This window comes from Chiloscyllium plagiosum, chromosome 29 (genome assembly GCF_004010195.1).
Source record: "Chiloscyllium plagiosum isolate BGI_BamShark_2017 chromosome 29, ASM401019v2, whole genome shotgun sequence".
In the NCBI taxonomy this organism is placed as follows: Eukaryota; Metazoa; Chordata; class Chondrichthyes; order Orectolobiformes; family Hemiscylliidae; genus Chiloscyllium; species Chiloscyllium plagiosum.
In genome coordinates this window covers 24,342,705-24,361,342 of record NC_057738.1, presented here as the reverse complement: position 1 = coordinate 24,361,342, position 18,638 = coordinate 24,342,705, and the positions used below count along the sequence as shown (strand labels likewise).

The 18,638-nt window shown below is 39.7% G+C and overlaps 1 protein-coding gene across 3 annotated transcripts in view; it reads left to right on the top strand.

Moving 5' to 3' along the window:
• Positions 1–18,363, top strand: part of nkd2b (NKD inhibitor of WNT signaling pathway 2b) — a 126,734-nt gene extending 108,371 nt beyond the window's left edge. For all 3 annotated transcript variants that reach the window (XM_043719326.1, XM_043719325.1, XM_043719327.1), the window contains 4 exons: positions 4,287–4,434; positions 5,623–5,707; positions 11,470–11,597; positions 16,368–18,363. In XM_043719326.1, the coding sequence (XP_043575261.1) occupies positions 4,287–4,434; positions 5,623–5,707; positions 11,470–11,597; positions 16,368–16,933 (927 nt within the window). In that variant the 3' untranslated portion in view covers positions 16,934–18,363. The remainder of the gene's footprint in view (positions 1–4,286; positions 4,435–5,622; positions 5,708–11,469; positions 11,598–16,367) is intronic.
• Positions 18,364–18,638: the final 275 nt, after the last annotated feature.

Below are 18,638 nucleotides of genomic sequence, written 5' to 3'. Positions count from 1 at the left end.
AAAGATATAAAAGAGACCTAAGGGGCAACTTTTTCACGCAGAGGGTGGTACGTGTATGGAATGAGCTGCCAGAGGATGTGGTGGAGGCTGGTACAGTTGCAACATTTAAGAGGTATTTGGATGGGTATATGAATAGGAAGGGTTTGGATGGATATGGGCCGGGTGGGACTAGATTGGGTTGGGATATCTGGTCGGTGTGGACAGGTTGGACCGAAGGGTCTGTTTCCATGCGATACATCTCTATGACTCTATGACTCTAATGTTGCCAATTCACTTGATTCTGCTCAGCACTGTGGCAGTCTAACCAACACTGCAAATCTTCTGACACTTACTTGTCATGAAGCATACACACCTATAAATCATTTATCTGCAGCACTAAACTCAGTCAGCTAGGAATCAAGTGATCATGTCATGGATCTTCCTGCATTGTCTTCTAATGGAACAGGACGATTGAGCCTGAAATCTTCCCCTTTTGGACCATTGTGATGCGACAAATTATGGTTGTCTGCTGGTTTCAACCTGGTTACCTATTTGCTTTGCTGCAATACCTATCTCTTATTGGAATCAATTTTATGAAGAAGGATTGTGTTTTTGTAGTCTTGGTATGGTGGAGGTTGAAAGAAAGCGAACATTTTCAACATGACAGTGTAACATCATATAAACCGTTAGCAGCAACTGTTACTCAGTGTTCCCCACCCGGAATTTCTGAGTACGTGAAGCAGGCACCTAGCATGGATTAGGACGGGTGAGTTACGAGAGGAGACTCAAAGGAATTCAGAACAACCTTCTTCACTCACTATGATTATATGAAGAAGCTTGCTACTACATGGAATGGTTGAGGCAAAGAGCAATGATGCGTTTAAAGGGATGCTAGTTAAGAGCTGGAAACTTCTGTCTCCATTTTACCTCATTCTCTTGGTAGGTTTTACTTTTACTGTCTTATTTTTCTTTGCTTTTAGCTGACATTCATCATGATGTTTTGTTATTTGTGTCATTACTTCTCTTTCCCTTAATTTAATGATCCTTTAGCATTTAAACTACACCATCACTGATATTCTCCTTTTTGCTCATTTTTCAACCCTCCTCATTTTTATTTGCAAATAGCACCCAATACTTATGAAAACTCATAGACCTGGAATGTCACCTCCTGGTTTATCCTGCTACAGAAATGACCTGACTTGAGTATTTTCAGCATTTTCTATTTTTGGTTTGGACTTTTGGCATTCAAATGGCTTAACTTTGGCGATTACGAAAGAGTTCAATCTGATCGATCTGAGGTGTGTAAGATTGCGGGGCATAGACAAGATAGGCAGTAGCTGTACACCTTAGTTGAAGGGTCAATAACGAGGGGGATAATTTAAAGGTGAAGGGCTGGATATTTAGAGAGGATTTGATTAAAACCATTTTCACCCAGAAGGTGGTGGGAATCTAAAATGCATTGCCCGGGAGGACAGTAATTTAGGTAAATGCTCAACCTTTAAAAGGTGTGTTGATGAGGTCTTGAAATGCCATAACATTCAAGATTGTGGGCCAAGTATTGGAAAGTGGAATTAGTGTGGATAATTCAGCATGGAACCGATGGACCAAAGGGCCTCTGCTGTGCTGTATGACTCTGTGAGAGAAGCCTTGGGTACAGCACAACTTAGGAAATTGCCCAGTGACAATACTTAAACTCTCTAATTCTATGCATAGTGGTGTCAGATCCAACAAAAACACAATCCAATTCAGAGATATTTGTATTTTGAGAAGATTGTCTGTGTTTCACAGCAAGGGGAGCACAGCCATTCATCCAGGTATATGAGTGCATGACAAGCATGTGAATTTGGAGCTGTTACCAGTTAACTTTGTTGATTAGTGAGCAGGGTTCCTCATCAAGTGAGAGATCATTCACTTTAGCCCCAAGCTAGATTGATCATAAGTCTTTTCTAAATGGTGATGAGCACAGATTTATTGGTCCAAGAACTGAAACCACAAACCTAGTGGTCAAGTACGTGAAAATCATTTTATCAGGTTATTGAAATGTCTGCTGGGAGTAACATTTCAATTGTATAGACCACCAGTTGATTACCTCTAGAGTCCTGCATTTAGTTCCGGCCACTGAACTTCAGGAAGGACTGGCTTTATAGAGTCCAGCACCAAAATGTTACCCGAACTAAAAAAAGTGAAATTAAAGGGACACCTTACACTGACACTGCTTGTATTCCACCAAGTTAAATGTTTCAGGCTAAAGGACTTTCTGCTGTAGGTAATGATGCTATTTTCTCAAGTGGGGGAGTTCAGAAAATGCGAGAATGACCCTGAAGTTAGAGCTAAGCCATTCAGGAGTGACATCAGGAAGCATCTCTTCACATAGTGTAAATTTGGAACTCTCTCAAAAGGCTGTGGATTTTGGATGTAGGTTTGCTCGTTGAGCTGAAAGGTTCATTTCCAGACGTTTCATTACCTTACTAGGTAACATCTTCAGTGGACTTTAAGCAAAGCAGTGCTGAAACTTCCTGCTTTCTATTTATCTGTTTGGGTTTCTTTAGGTTGGTGATGTCATTTCCTTTGGTGATATTATTTCCTGTGGTGAATTCACTTCCTGTTCCTTTTCTCGGGGGGTGGTTGATGGGGTCTAACTCGATGTGTTTGACTATGCCTTATTCTAACAATGCCTTACCACCCACTTGACCTTCAACAACAAAACTTACAGACAAACCAATGGAACACCCATGGGATCTTCGATATCAGGGTTCTTAGCAGAGGCAGTAAATCAGAGACTCTGCCAACCATCCAACCCAAACTCTGCGTCCGCCATGTGGATGACTCCTTTGTCATCACTAAACGAAACAAGTTAGAGGAAACCTTCAAGACCATCAATAATACCCTTACTGGCATAAAATTCATTAAAGACGAGGAAAATATCAACAAACTGCCATTCCTAGATGTCACAGTAGAGCAAACAGCCAATGGGGAACTTCAAACCAGCGTCTACAGAAAAACAACACATACAGACCAAATATTGAACTACAGAAGCAATCACCCCAACACCCACAAACAAAGCTGCATCAGAACATTATTTCAATGAGCCAACACACACCACAGCACAGAGGAACTACGCAGAGCAGAGGAAAATCGTCTATACCGTGTGTTCAAAAAGAATGGGTACCCAGTGAACACAGTCCGCCGATTTCTCAGCAACAAAGCCAAACAAGCAGACAAAACACGGCCAGAAACCCTAGCCACTCTCCCCTACATCAAATACATCTCTGAAATGACTGCCAGACTACTAGCCCACAAACTCACCAACACTTTAAAACAGCAGCTAATGAACTTGAAAGACCCTATACAGACAATGAACAAAACTAACGTCATTTACAAAATACCATGCAAGGACTGTAACAAACACTACATTGGACAAACAGGCAGAAAACTAGCCACCAGGATACATGAATACCAACTAGCCACAAAAAGACATGACTGTCTTTCACTAGTATCTTCACATATGGATGAGGAGGGACACCACTTCAACTGGGACACTACGTCCATCCTAGGACAAGCCAAACAAAGACACGCATGAGAATTCCTAGAAGCATGGCATTCCAACCAGAACTCTATCAACAAACACATCGAGTTAGACCCCATCTACCACCCCCTGAGAAAAGAACAGGAAGTGACTTCACCACAGGAAATAACATCACCAACCCAAAGAAACCCAAACATATAAATAGAAAGCAGCAAGTTTCAGCATTGCTTTGCATAAAGTCCACTGAAGATGTTACCTAGTAAGGTAATGAAATGTCTGGAAATAAGCCTTTCAGCTCAGTGAGCAAGCCTACATCCAAAACATCAATCTGAGCTACAAATCTTCTCAAAACTCACTAAGGCTGTGGATGCATGATCGTTGATACTTCCAAAAGTGAGATAGATGGATAGAAAGTTGTTACGGAAGAGTAATCAGGGCTATAGAGTTGGAGGTACAGATCAGCCATAGCTTAAAAAAATACAACAGGATAAATGATAAAGGATAACTCCTTTTCTTGGGTAACAGGCTCAAGTGGCTAGTTTGCCTACTGTTGCTATATGGAACCCTGGGTATTAATTTTTAACTTTGCTTTTGCTATTGCAAAAATTAAAATTTTAACTACTGGTTTTTAATTTTCCTTGAAGTACAGGATATCATTTAGAACATGGAATCATGTTTGAATATTCCATGTGTCGAAATGTAGGAAAAGCTTCTGTGCAACAAATGACTTTTCATTGAATTAAACCTATTAAACTTGTCTTTTGAAAAATGAAATGTGTAGGATATGTCCAGCTTGATGCACACCATATATGAAGTTGTAGATGCTTCTGTGAACCAATCATCTGCCACCAGCAAGACGCTGAGGGTAAAGTTGACAGTGACCCCTGAACCTTCGCATAGGAAGAAAGATGGCCTCACCAATGGTCAAGGTAAATTGGTTCTCATCTACTGCAAGCTGATCATAGAATAGTTTCCTTTTCATTTAAATTATTTTTCATCCTCCAGCAGGTGGACATGACTATTATTGTGTATGTGTGTGGCAAATCTTCCTTCGGTCCGAGAAAACAAACTAAAATGCCCAGTCTCACTATGGTGCTGCAAGGATTGTTTTGGTTTTAAAGAACATGTATTCCTCCAATTTGATGCACCATTGTGATCACAGTGCCTGCTTCAGCTCAATAAGCAGCAGTCTCAGCTCTAAGTTAGAGAATTATGGGTTCAATTCTGTCTCCAGGGGCCTGAGCATAGAAACAAGTCTAGGACTCCAGCTGCAGACCCAAGCGAGATCTAAACAGAAAGGCCATATTTTGAGTGAATCACTGAACCAAGCACCTGTCTGACCGCTCGGATTAACTCAAAAGGTCACATGACATTACTTTGAGAAAGAGCGCGGGTGTTGCTCCCAGTGTCTGGGCTATTTATACCTCAAACAGAATTTAAAGCTAGTTTATATGGTTGGTACTGCAGGAGTATTTAATTGGTTGTAAAGTGCTTTGGGTGCCTGAGATCATGGGTATAAATGCACATTCTTTCATTATGTTAATTGCAGTTGACCAAAAGCTTCTGCAATACTTCATCACTCTCCCTGATTTTAAAAAAAATCTCTTGTGGAATAATTGCCATGACCTGAATCACTATAGCAACAGGCATAAGCCATATAACTGCTGGATTCGCTGACATTTCACTGTTCCTCATCAGCACTATTCTATCTTCACTGACTTTTAAGTCACAAGAAAGATGCAACAGGCAGGTTGATCCAGTTGGTAGGCACATATTTATGCTCATCACAAGCCTCTTCCCATCCTACTTCACCTGGCCCTACTGAAACTTATCTCATTCCCCTTTAATGTGTCTATGCTAATTAACCAGCCCCCTCTCACAGCCTATCTGAGGGTTTTGCAACAACTTATGACTAAAAGGACTGAATTTAAACTGTCAGTTCAGTTAGCGAAAGGAGTTTTACATTCTGTGTGAATTAAATTCACTCAGTCCGTCCCTTATTGCTGTTGAAAGTTTTACTCTGTGCTTTTTGAGCAGCTTGAAACCCCTATGAGGTGGTGAGGATTGGCTGAACCAAACATGTTTATGGAGAGACTTTTCTGTTCACCTTTCTGCAGATCGAGAAAGCAGCCGGGGCAGGAACGAAGGAGAACATGTGGAGGAAATGAAGAGCATGGACAAAAGGCTGTCTGCTCATCTCAGGTACTAATCTACTTTGAACAACAGATTTCTAGCCTGATTTCCATATCACTGAGATAATTAGAAAGACAAATAAAGTTATTGTAGTCCTTGGAATACTGAGCACTTGAGCTTGTCTGGTTTCTCAGTAAAATGTGGCAAAATCAAGAGTTGTGAGTTTGCAAAGTTCACCTCCCAATGGAAATGCTCACTGCACACAAACATAGAGTCACAGAGATGTACATCATGGAAACAGACCCTTCAGTCCAACCCGTCCATGCCGACCAGATATCCCAACCCAATCTAGTCCCACCTGCCAGCACCCGGCCCATATCCCTCCAAACCTTTCCTATTCATATACCTATCCAAATGCCTCTTAAATGTTGCAATTGTACCAGCCTCCACCACATCCTCTGGCAGCTCATTCCATACACGTACCACCCTCTGCGTCTCCTCTGTAATCTGGACATTTTGCAAGATGTCACCATCTATTTCCCTACATTCGATATCTTCCATTTCTTTTTCCATAGTAAATACTGATGCAAAATATTCATTTAGTATCTCCCCCATTTTCTGTGGCTCCACACAACGGCCGCCTTGCTGATCTTTGAGGGGCCCTATTCTCTCCCTGGTTACCCTTTTGTCCTTAATATATTTGTAAACACCCTTTGGATTCTCCTTAATTCTATTTGCCAAAGCTGTCTCATGTCTCCGTTTTGCCCTCCTGATTTCCCTCTTAAGTATGCTACGTGCAATTTATAAACAATTTATAAATAATTGGTCCTGCAGACCATCTTATTTAATCACTCTCCAGGTTAAGTTTGGAACCCTGCAGAATGATCCTTGAGACATTTTTGGAATAAACATATTCTCTTTTAATGGATTAATCCCACTTTACTTCTCGCATTCCTTGATTCCTTGCTCAATGACACATTTCTATTTGATGAGCTTCCATAGTATATGGACTGTACTCAGAGGAATAGAGAAGCATGTGCATGGGTAATACAATAATCATGGATGACTTCAATCTGAAAATATTCAGAGTAAACCTAATGAGTGTTAATGCTGTGCAGAATGCATTTTAAAAGTGTGTTAAGGATGGTTTTCTAGTATAAAAATATTGAGAATCCAACAAGGTAACAGTCTATTTCAGATCAAGCATTATATGTCTGAAAAAGGCTGATTAATAATCTTGTGGTAAAAGGGATGAGTGATCACAACATCATAAAATTTTATATTTGAAGGTCAAGTCGTTAAATTTGAAGTCTGTGTTAAATTTGAACAAAAGAAATTATGAAGTTTAGAAGTGGCTGGAGTGTTTGGGGAAATTCTTTAAAAGGTATGATTGTATATAAGCAAGTCTTTAAAGAAATATTGCATAGTTTACTTCAAGGCCCAAAACTGCCAAAATTTCTGACAGTTGTGGCTAACAAAGAAGTTAAAGATTGCCTAAGATTAAAAGTCATATTAAATTGCCAAAAATAGTATGAAACCTGAAAATTATAGGAATTTTGCAATACAAACAGGAGAACCAAGAAACTGAAAAGGAGAATAAAATATGAATGTAAACCATTAATTTTTTTTAAGAAAATCTTTTAAAAGGCTATAAAACCTTTTATACATGCATAAAAATAAACCATTTGGCTCAGACAAATGTAGGTCCATTAGAGGCAGACTTAAAAGAATCTGTAATGGGTAATAGAGAAGTGGAAAAGAAGCTAAATGATTACTTTTGTTTCTGTCTTCACTGAACAAGATAGAAGTCTCCCAGAATTGGACATCCAAGAGGTTAGGGATAAAGAAGGATTGAAGGAAATTAGTCTTGGTAAGGTTATGTTAGAGAGATTAATGGGCATGAAGGATGATTAGAATTTGGGATTTGATATTTTACATCCCAGAGTTGTTGAAAGAAGTAGCTATTCATGATAGTGGCACAGTGATGACCATCTTCCAAAATACTATAAATTCCAGAATATTCATGCAAATTGAAAGATAACAAATGCCATCCAACTATTTAAAAAGGGTGGGAGAGAGAAAATGTGGACGTATAGACCTGTTATTCTTTAATCAAGGTTAGGGCAATGCTTGAATCTATTGCAAAGGTTGTGATAAATGGACTCTTGGATAATAATTATCTGATTGGACATAGTTCTTATGGATTTGTGAATGGGAAATCGTCTTGATAAACCTTTTTGGCATGTTTTTGAGAATTGATAAAGGGGAATTGGTGGTTGAATTCAGAAGAATGTTTTATAAAGTCCCCAAAGGAAATTTGATTATCAAAATTAAAACACTTGAGAAAAGGAGTCATGTATAGCATGGATTAAGAATTGGCTAACGTACAGAAAACAGTAGAAACAGGCTGAGACTAGTGGTATGTTGCAGGAACTAGCTTTCTGGGCCCCAGCTGTTCGCAATATACGTCAATGATTTGGAATTGAGAGCAAATGTATATTTACAAATTTGTGAATTACACAAAGCTAGGTACAAATAATTACTGCAAGAAAGTTGCAAAGTGGTTTCAGAGAATTTTTGAGAGCAGACGGGAACACACCCAATAATGTGGAAAAATGAGAGCATATCCACTTTGATATGAGGAATAGATGTGCAGAGTAGTTCTTAAATGATAACACGTTAGACAATGTGAATGTGTAAACTGATTTTTTCCTTGTCAATAAGTCACTGAAGGGTGACATGCTTATTTGGGGTGGCACAGTAGCTCAATGGTTAGCACTGCTGCCTCACAACGCCAGGGATCTGGGTTCGATTCCATGCTCTGGTGACTATTGTATGAAGTTTGCATGTTCTCCCTGTGCCTGTGTGGGTTTCCTCCCACAGCCCAGAGATGTGCAGGTTAGATGGATTAGCCATGAAGGATTACAGGGATAGGTCAGGGTGGGATGCTCTTCATAGGGTCAGTGTGGACTCGATTGGTCAAGTAGCCTGCTCCCACACTGTAGGGATTCTATGAGCTAGAGAGGCTAATGGAATGTAAACCTTTAAGACCAGGGGATTTGAGCACAAGAGTAGCAAATTCTACTTTAGAACCTTGGTTAAACCGCACCTAAAATGCTGTGTATAGTATTGGTATACTTGCCTTAGGAGAGATATTATTGCAATAGAGGCAATGCAATGAAGGTTTACTAGACTTGTTCCCAGGGTAGCAGGCTTGTCCTGTAAAGAGAGACCTGAAAAACTGGATCTGGATTCTCTAGAATTTCAAAGGATGAGACAAAATCTCATTGAAACTTACAAAATTCTTAAAGGGTTAGACCTGTAGATGTAGATAAGCTATTTCTCCTGTTCAGGGAAACTAGAACCAGGGGCATAGTTTCCAACTAAGAAGGAAGCCACTTAGAACCAAGATGAGGAGAATTATTTTTCACTGAGGATTGTGAACTTTTGGAATTCTCTATATTGAAAGCTATGTCATTGAGTATATTTTGTGGAAATTGATAGATTTCTAAATACCAATAACATCAGTGGACATGAAGATATTGTGGGGGGGGGGGGGGAGGAGGAGGAGAAAGCATTGAATTGGATGATCAACCATGATCTTATTGAATTGTGGAGGAGATTCAACAGACTAAATGGTCTATTCCTATTCCCAAAAGACAGCTTATTGCACAGGTTAAAAATAATAATAGGTAGCCACAAAATCGCACCCCAAAAATGAAAGTTAAAAAATCCTTTCCATATTTTTAATTTCCTCATTATTAACTGTGTGCACCCTGAATTTGATCATTGTTAGAATTTATTTGTTGACTCCTTGTGTGCCATCTTTTCCATGAGTTGCAAATTTTCTTTGTTCTCTTCTGGATACCTGGAATATCTCTCTTTCTCACCATTATTCCTCTTAAGCCATAATATCCTATCCATGATCAGCTTCAGCACAAATTAGTCAAAGCATTAAATATAAATAATTGAAGAGTAAGTGCAGGAATTTCAGGAAGCACTTATTTACAATATCTGAAATGATCTGAGGCTTCTTTCCCAATAAGATGGGCTGAGTAGCCTCTGTACCAATCATTGAGAACTAATGAGAGTTGTGCACACTTCCTTCAGCTGTGGTCTAACTGATGCCTTTTGAACTGTATTCCATGGTGACCTACAATAGCAAAATATAGCTGAAGGCTTCACAGATTAATCCTCTTGAGTGCTTTAACTGAGTATTTGGTTCAGCACACTGCACCATTGTTTCATTTAGTACTTCCTTTCTCTTTTGGTTTCTTGTTTTCATTCTTAATTACTTTACAGTTGTTAACACTGGGACATACGAATCAGATATTGGCTTGATTGCAACCAGATTCAGAATAATTTGGATATAGTTTTTCATAATTCAACCAGTTTAGCATAATCTGCTAACTCATAAATTATCCGTCCTGTATCCTTATTCATTACCCATTATTCAACACTACCTGTTGAATTTGTATCTTAATTTTGACCTCATTGATAGATTTTCTTTGATTTTAGTTTATCTATTTCTTGGCCAACATCAGACCTTGTTTCCTGTCATTTCTATAGTAACAGTTTCCACAATGTAAAGGTTTCCTGCAAAATCCAAGTATACGTCAACAAAAAAGAGAAAATGCTGGAAAATCTCAGCAAGTCTTGCAGCATCTGTAAGGAGAGAAAAGAGCTGACGTTTCGAGTCTAACTGACCCTTTGTCAAAGCTAAAAAAAAGGGAGAAATAGGGAGGTATTTATACTGGTATTCTCCTATTTCTCCCTTTTTTTTAGCTTTGACAAAGGGTCAGTTAGACTTGAAACGTCAGCTCTTTTCTCTCCTTACAGATGCTGCAAGACTTGCTGAGATTTTCCAGCATTTTCTCTTTTTTGGTTTCAGATTCCAGCATCTGCAGTAATTTGCTTTTACCAAGTATATGTCAGCTGTACTTCCCCTGCCCACTATTTCATTGATTCTTCGAACCAGGAGGCCATTTGGCCCACTGTGTCAATGCTGGTCATTTGAAAATGTTAGCCATAATCTCTTCAACAACAACAACAAAAAGCCTTCAGAGCCATACCTGCCTTGAATTTCAACAAACAGCCCTGTGCTTAATACTCAGGCCCATTTTAAACCGGAAGTGTTATAGTATCCCATTATTTTCTCAAAATGAAAAATGGAGCCAGGTTAGTCACTTGCCTACCTTTCAGAATTCAACTCCAGTTGAGTATAATTGCTAAAGACTAATTGATTACTTTTAGTTTCTAACTCTTAAAGAATATGAATTGAGTTAGCTAGTTTGTGCATTTGAAATTTTAACTGTTAATGACTCTCCATATACATCAATATGTTCTGCTAGCTACTTGCAGAAGGGTTCCTGGAAACCACTTTTCCTGCTCAAGCAACTTCTTCTCCTGCTATTTGTGGAGAGCAACTAGTTGATGATTCTGTTTTCTTTTAATAACCCTGGATTCTAGACTTGCACTTTTTTAAATATAAGAAGTTTTTTTTTCATCACCCATTTACTGTGTGTATTTTGAAGAGGCTTTATTGTTAATTAAAATTACCAAGGTTACGTGTGCCTTTACTGTGGCAGACTTTAAGGGATGTAGATAAGCTGGAAGTCTGCAAGGTTAAGGTTCAATTAAATAAAGGGGAGAGTGAAAGAGACTTTGAAATTAAACCAGACCTTGCTCCAGGTCAAGAATTTGACCTTGCGTTGAGGAGACTGGTCTCGAGTTCAACTCAGTGAGTTCCAAACCTTTTGAGCTCAATTCAAGAGCTGTTAACATGTTGGAATGAGTCAAGAGTAATTTTGAAATGGGTTGTTTTCTTGCAGAAGGTACAACTGTGACCAGCAGCATTCAAGTGTTCGTGAGCATTACTGTGTAGATGAAAACACAGAGAGAAGAAACCATTACTTGGACTTGGCCGGGATAGAGAACTACACATCCAAATTTGGACCAGGTAAAGGAATAAAACAGTCACTACTTTAGCATGATTGGAAAAGCATATTCCAAATGATAGCAGCTCACTGCACAAAGATATTTTCCTTCCCGTCCCCCATAATTTGGTCTGCTAATCATCTCAAATCTGCTACCACTTATAATTATCCCATTAGGTCATGGAAATACTGTTTCTCCACCTCTCCGATCTAAAGGTCCTCATAATTTTGAATGTCTCCATTAAATCTGCCCTCTACTTTCTCCACTATAGCTTCTGTGATCTTTTCACGGAAGTCCTTCTCCCCTATTGCCACTCTGTGACATCTCCACTTCACCTTCTTCAAAGCTTCACCACCTTCGTTCCAGATGAGGCCTGCCTAACCAATGCTTTATCTGGAAGTAGCATAACCACCTTACTTTTGTGCTTTGTGTCAAGAACAAGCTCTCTTTGCTAGCTGAATAAAACCAATAAGAATTAAAGTTACCTCCTGTAGTATGATGAACTGGGACAGTTGTAAATGGAAGAACCTATAAAGCCCAGCTATATTTTACTGATCACATCGTGCTATCAGGTAGTTATTGATTGAACCCTTCCCCCATTCATGCTCTTCCTTACCTTCCTTCCCCAACTTGGAACTCAAATGTAAACTCCAGATACATTAAATGACATTTACTCCCAAGTAAAATGGCACAGATTGCTCTTCAGTTTATTTCTACATGACCTTATTTTTGAGGAGGTGTTGAGACTTCTTCTCTCTTAAATTGGTCAGGGAGGCACACAGGACCGTGTCAAGGTATGCAGAAATGAGTTTGGTGGGGCAGGAGCAGCTGAGACAATGGGTCGGCCGGGGCAGTCAGGTTTGTGGATTTTGGGCAGAAGGTAGAAATGGGCGGTGCGGGGTTGTGGGACTATGAGGTTTCCCACTACTATCTCTCTATTTTTCCCTGCCTCCTGCCCCATTGGGCAGTTTTTAAAATCATCTAACTTCACTTCATCTGGATATCATCCCATCAATCTAGCCTTGTAAATCTCATTTCAAAATTGAAAGAATATGTTTGAATAATCTGCTCTACAACTTGATTAAACAGTCTTGTCATTACTGATAAGATAACTTTGCAAGTCAAATCAATGTCTTTGTAATTAAGATTACAGACAGCTAAACTACTTTCAAGTGGTCCTTTGTCATCAAGTATATTAGCCACAAGCTTCATTTGGCAAACTGGAAATTCAGACATGGCTGATTGCATAAAAAGTGAGTGATAGACGCTGAAATAAAAATAGTAAGTGCTAGAGATACTCAGCAGGACTGGCTGCATCTGTGGAGAAAGAGAAACTGAGTTTACATTTAGAGTCCGATGTGACTTCTTCATACCAAAGCAATCGTATTGAACTCAAACCATTAACTTGATTTCTCTCCACAGTTGCTGCCAGAGGTGTTGAGTTTCTCCAGCATTTTCGGTTTTTATTTCAGATCTCCAGCATCTGTCGTACCTCTTCTCTAATTAATATAACTGTTGGCCATAGGGTCTCAAACGATTCACACAACATATGGATGCAAACTTTACCTTTACTGAGTGTTTGTTGTTAAGTGGTGAAATGAAAAGTGATAATTTAAAATAGATATAGGTGCCCTTTACTTGGTTACTGATTGTTGAATAAGTACCCCTATGTTCGGTACATTTCCCTTTATGGTGCTTAAGATATGTTTTATTGGCTTGAGTGCCTGTGGTTGAAATGATGTTGCCACAGTAACATCTGTGGCTAGTCATTAATTTCTAATGGACATCTCTAAAATAATGAGTTCCTCAATTAAGTGAACAAAAGGGATTGGTTGACTGAAATCATCCATGTGGAACTAATATAAGTTCGGGGTATGTAGTATTAATGAAGTCTGCTGAAACAGCAGATGGTTTGGGACAAATCCAGTCTTCATGGACAACTTAGCAGTGTTCTGGCATTTTGTGGGCTCCCATGTGATTTTGGCACTGATGGGGTTAAGAAGTGATTTCCTTTACAGATCAAAGCAGGGCAGTGACACTGCCAAATTGGACTGTTGCCTGTACCCAGCACTACATGATCCACACAAATGCAGGAACTTATCTCCTGTACAAATACACAGAGGGCTTGGACGGAGGCCAAATTTCATTCACACTCGACGATAAATTAACCGCCCCAAGGCACAGCATAACAGCAGAACTCTAGGGAACACTTAAAAGCTTGACCTTGAATCCTGGAAAAGTGGGCTATGTAATTTGGAGTGACTGGCACAGGGCTGTTCTTCACATGCTGATCGATGCAAAACAAATTCCTGCAATGGGGCAGTAGCCACTGTTTTCATCTTTTCTCAGTCCAAGAGGAAATGTAGCAAAGGGACACTTGACTTGTGTCTGAAAGCAAAGATATATTTGTAATCCAAGTTAAAGTTATTGTATTAAGTGTAATTGCATTACTTAGAATTTATAATAGCAAAACTGCCATTGCTTCCAACTTGTCTGTGTACAGGTATTTCCTCTATAATGTGATGTTTGAGTTCTTGTACAACCCCGTGTTATAGAAAAATCACGCTTTAGAAACAGCGCGTAAAGTGTTGGTGATGTAATCGCGTTACAGCCAGCACATGTTTTGAAAGTTCAGGCTTTAGAAACTGTCCCCAATTCGCCAATCGCATTACAGCGAATTTGCATTAACGAAACGTGTGTTATAGAAGAATGATCTGTATGTACGCTGCACAGAAGTCTTCTCCTGTTCTTATTGCCTCCTCCCATTATATCCTTCTGAGGAAGGGTCACTCAACCTGAAACATTAACTCTGATTTCTCTTCACGGATCTTGCCAGACCTGCTCAGCTTTTCCAGTAATTACTATTTTTGTTTCTGATTTACAGCGTCCACACTTCTTTCAGTTTTATGTCATATACATATAACTCTCTCACTTCATTTCCTGTGCATTTTACCCAATGTCAAATTACTTTTTTTTCAAGCACTCCATTTGCAATTTTCTTGATGGCTGCTTTGTTGCTTTCAGGCACTGCTTTTCCCTTCTCACTAATTCATTTCTTAGGTGACACAGTCTCTTTGTAAATAATTCCATCTGTATTTGTGTTGACATATGGTTAATTTGGACACTCTTCAAAACGGTATTAGAATTCATCCACATCCTCAATAATTACCAACTTGTTAAAACTGCCACCACAACAGGAGCAGATTCATTTCAAGACACTGCAATATGTCATTTTGCACAAAACAATATGCATAATTTTGTAACCAAAGGTTTTTTTTTCAAGACACACACTTTTATACATGCAAATGTCACCCTGAACACACCTTCCTTAATCTGGTTGAGGTCACAGCTGTAGTGCTTACTTTGCATATACACAAATCTGGACCACCTTTTAATTGTTATGCATTTTAATGCCTCAGACCTAAATCTCAATTTTAAATTTAAAAATTGTTGCAGTGTTCATTGTGATAGTATCCACTACATTTTTTTCCTCATCTAGTAGTTGTTGAACATATGCAGTCTTAGTTAGTCGTTTTCAAAGAATTAATTGTTACAGTGGTATCAGGTTATCCTAGCTCCTATTTAGCTGAGAATTTGTTTGTCGATGGGGTTAAAACTGTTTTCTCTCCTTTCCGACCTCTCTCTCTCTCTCCCTATACACTTGCATCCCTCTTTGTCTCCCCACCCCACAGGTACATTCTCCCTGCCCCACATCTCTTTCAAGCTCCCTCCAGTACCCCATCACTGTTGTATCCCTTGTTCAGCCTCTTTCCTGAACCCCCTGCCCAAAACCCTTCCAGCACCTCATCTCCGCCTCATCCCACCTCCACCATTGTTGTTTCACCCCGTCCAACCTTTGCCACCACCTCACACCTCATGCAGGCTCTTTCTCCCTATCACCAACCCCCTTGAGGATCCTCTCCATCACCACCCCTCACCTTGCAAGATGCCCCTAAAGCTGGTCAAGGGCTCTGCTTGTGACTTACTGCCACTGCTGACTTTCCAAACTCCTGACTGGTCCTCCAGTCTGTTTGTCTCCTACATTTATTACTGATGGGGTGACCAGAGAAAAGTCAGTGACCCTATAATTGAATTTAATCTGTGGTCATTTTGGGGCCAAACTTGCTCATCACCCATGAGTACTGGTATTCTCCTCTTTAAATGGATCAATATTATTCTGCTTCAACCCTAACTATCTGGTAGTGAATTCAACATTTTCACTCAGGTGGACAAAGAAATTCCTTCAAAATACTTTATTTAACCTGTTGGGAAACAATCTAACTTTGGACATAAGAGCATCAATGTATCAAACCTACCAACGATTTTAAAGATTTCTAGTAATCCCTACAGTACAAAAAGAAGCCATTCAACCCATCAAGTCCACCCTGACTTTACTAAGAGCATCCCAGCCCCTCTACCCTATCCCAGTAACCCTGCATTTCCCATGGTTAACCCTACGAACCTGCACATCCCTGAACACAATGGGCAATTTAGCATGGATAATCCACCTAACTGGTACATCTTTGGTCTGTGCAAGGAAACCGGAGCAACCAGAGGAAACCCACGCAGCCACAGGGAGAACGTGCAAACTCCATACAGACAGTCGCCTGAAGCTGGAATCAAACTCAGGCCCCTAGTGCTGTGAGGCAACAGTGCTAAACACTGAGCCAATATCCCACCCTTAGCCTTGGTTTTCTCAAAATGATCATCTGCTGAAACTGCTGCATTTTCTGTGTTCCTATGCTCATCTCATTCTGTTGACACTGGTTTTGTCTCCCTTTATCTCTGTCAGGATCCCCGCCATTGCAGACCCGGCAAGAGCACCATGGGAAAAGCACTCAATCCCAGAACAGGTCACGATCCCAGGAATCCGAGGCCCACGGCAACCACCACCGTCGATCCCAGCTCCTGCTGGACCAGCCCTCTCCTACAAGCATGGGAGAGCTCCGGTTGGGTGAAGCACACCAGAGGCTGAAATGCCAAGAGAAGCCACTGGGCAAGTCCTCCAAAGGAGCTGGCAAAGCTCCCACTGTGCCGGGTCAGAGCAGCGGTGGAAACAAGAACGGGAAAGGCCTACACTACCACTCGCAGCCCAACCACCCAGGATACGACCATCACCACCTTCAGCAGCCACAACTACACAACCATAAAAAGTACAGGCAACGAATAAAAGAGAACCACTCACCAATGAAGGCAGCTCATGCTCAGCTGCCAGCACTGGAGCAAGAATTTGTACGGGATCTGCCACCAGTTATGTCAAGTGATGGCTATGTCATGCCCGTGGTTCAAAGACATGAACACCATCACCACCATGAACACCATCATCACCATCATTACCATCATTACCACCAATCATGAGGAGCTGACTGCTACCAGAAAGAAGAATAAAAGTTCCGTATTTAGGGCAGGACTTTTCCCGTCTCTGTGATAACTCTGTTTCCTGCACTGTATCGGTGGCCATTTTTCAACTGAAGTTCAGACCTGTGCGAGCAACAGTTGGGAACAAATAAGCTTTAAAACCCATGTCAGCTCCATAAGTTGCAATTTTTCTCACGATAAGTTGTTTATTTTTTCAGTTTGGATTGATATGTGTGCACGTCTTTTTAGGGTTAATAATCACTTTCTTATCTTCTCACTTCTGTCTGTGGGACTAAGGTGAGATGTGCGGTTCCTTGGCTACAGTGCAAGACTGCTCACCGCGAAATGCAGACCTACTTTATACCTTTTTTATTAACTAGTGATCTAAACAAAAATCTATGAAAATTTGAGACACCACTGCCATTACTCTGCTGCATAAAAAATATGAACATCAGAATTTATTATGTTTTATTATCAGCTCAACGGAACTAATATTTATACTGGACTGAACGTGCATTCTACACATGTCCTCTGTGGTACTGTGGATCTGAGCTACTAAGACAAACCATCTTGAATAGAAACCCTAAGCTCGTTCCACAAGCCATCTAAGAGTGGGCTTCCTCTGTCAAAACAAGATTGCCTTTACTGTAGGTACAATTATGAAGTGTATTGTGATATGAACTGATAGCGAGCAGTCTGTCAGCATGTATTGTTAACACCATGAGGATGAATGTAACACATAGTAATCATTTTAAAATATAATTTATTCATATATTGAGATTTTTAAAAAATGTTTTACCTATATCCTCTTTGCTTTCTGCCGTTCATGCTGATGTCATTGATAGGTGCCCATCTTCATAGGAAAGACATTTTCATTAAGGAAGAAAAAACCCCTCATTTTTCTTATGTGTACTGTGTGTCTCTCCACAATTTCTTCACCCCTGCAACTACAAATGTGTTTCAAAACTTTTATTATTACTATTAACAAAAACCATTGGAAAAGTTGTAGTGACAGAAGATTGGGCTGTGTACTCCAGAAACTGAACAATTCAAAGCAAAACAATTCCTACAAAGAGAATTTTGCATCTAATACAAAATGTCAGAATCCCACTGTAAACTCATACAAAACTGCATTATGTTGTATCATTGCCAGAAGACTTCTGTGCTTTTGCTGTCACAGCTCTGGATCAAAGTTATTGTCAATACTTCCTCAGAGTTGATGCCAGTGTCAAAAGGAATATGTTACTGTATTACTTTTCTTACATTCCAGTTTTGTGTGGATTTCCCCCATATTATGTTGACGGTATTCTCCTAGATATGTTATCAAAAGTAGCCATACCATATTGTAGCGATATTTTTGTAAAGAAAAATGCCTTTCATAATAGTTCTACCTTATTGGATTTCACTGCAATTTTTTTATATAGTATTGTACATGAAGTTAATTAAATGTATTATTTATTTAACAGTACGCAATCTGTTTTCATTTGAAGTTTTTAAAGTGTTGCCAGAACCCTTAATGAACTTGGCAAACATTTCTGTTTTCTTCCTTAACTGTGATATTGTCAATTTGGTCCATGGGAGTACTCTTGTCTCTAAGTCTGAAACTTATGGGTTCAAGTCCAGCTCCAAACATTTGAGGCAAAATATAGGCAGATACTTCCATTGCAGGATTTGGGAACAACTGCATTGTTGGAGTTGCTATCTT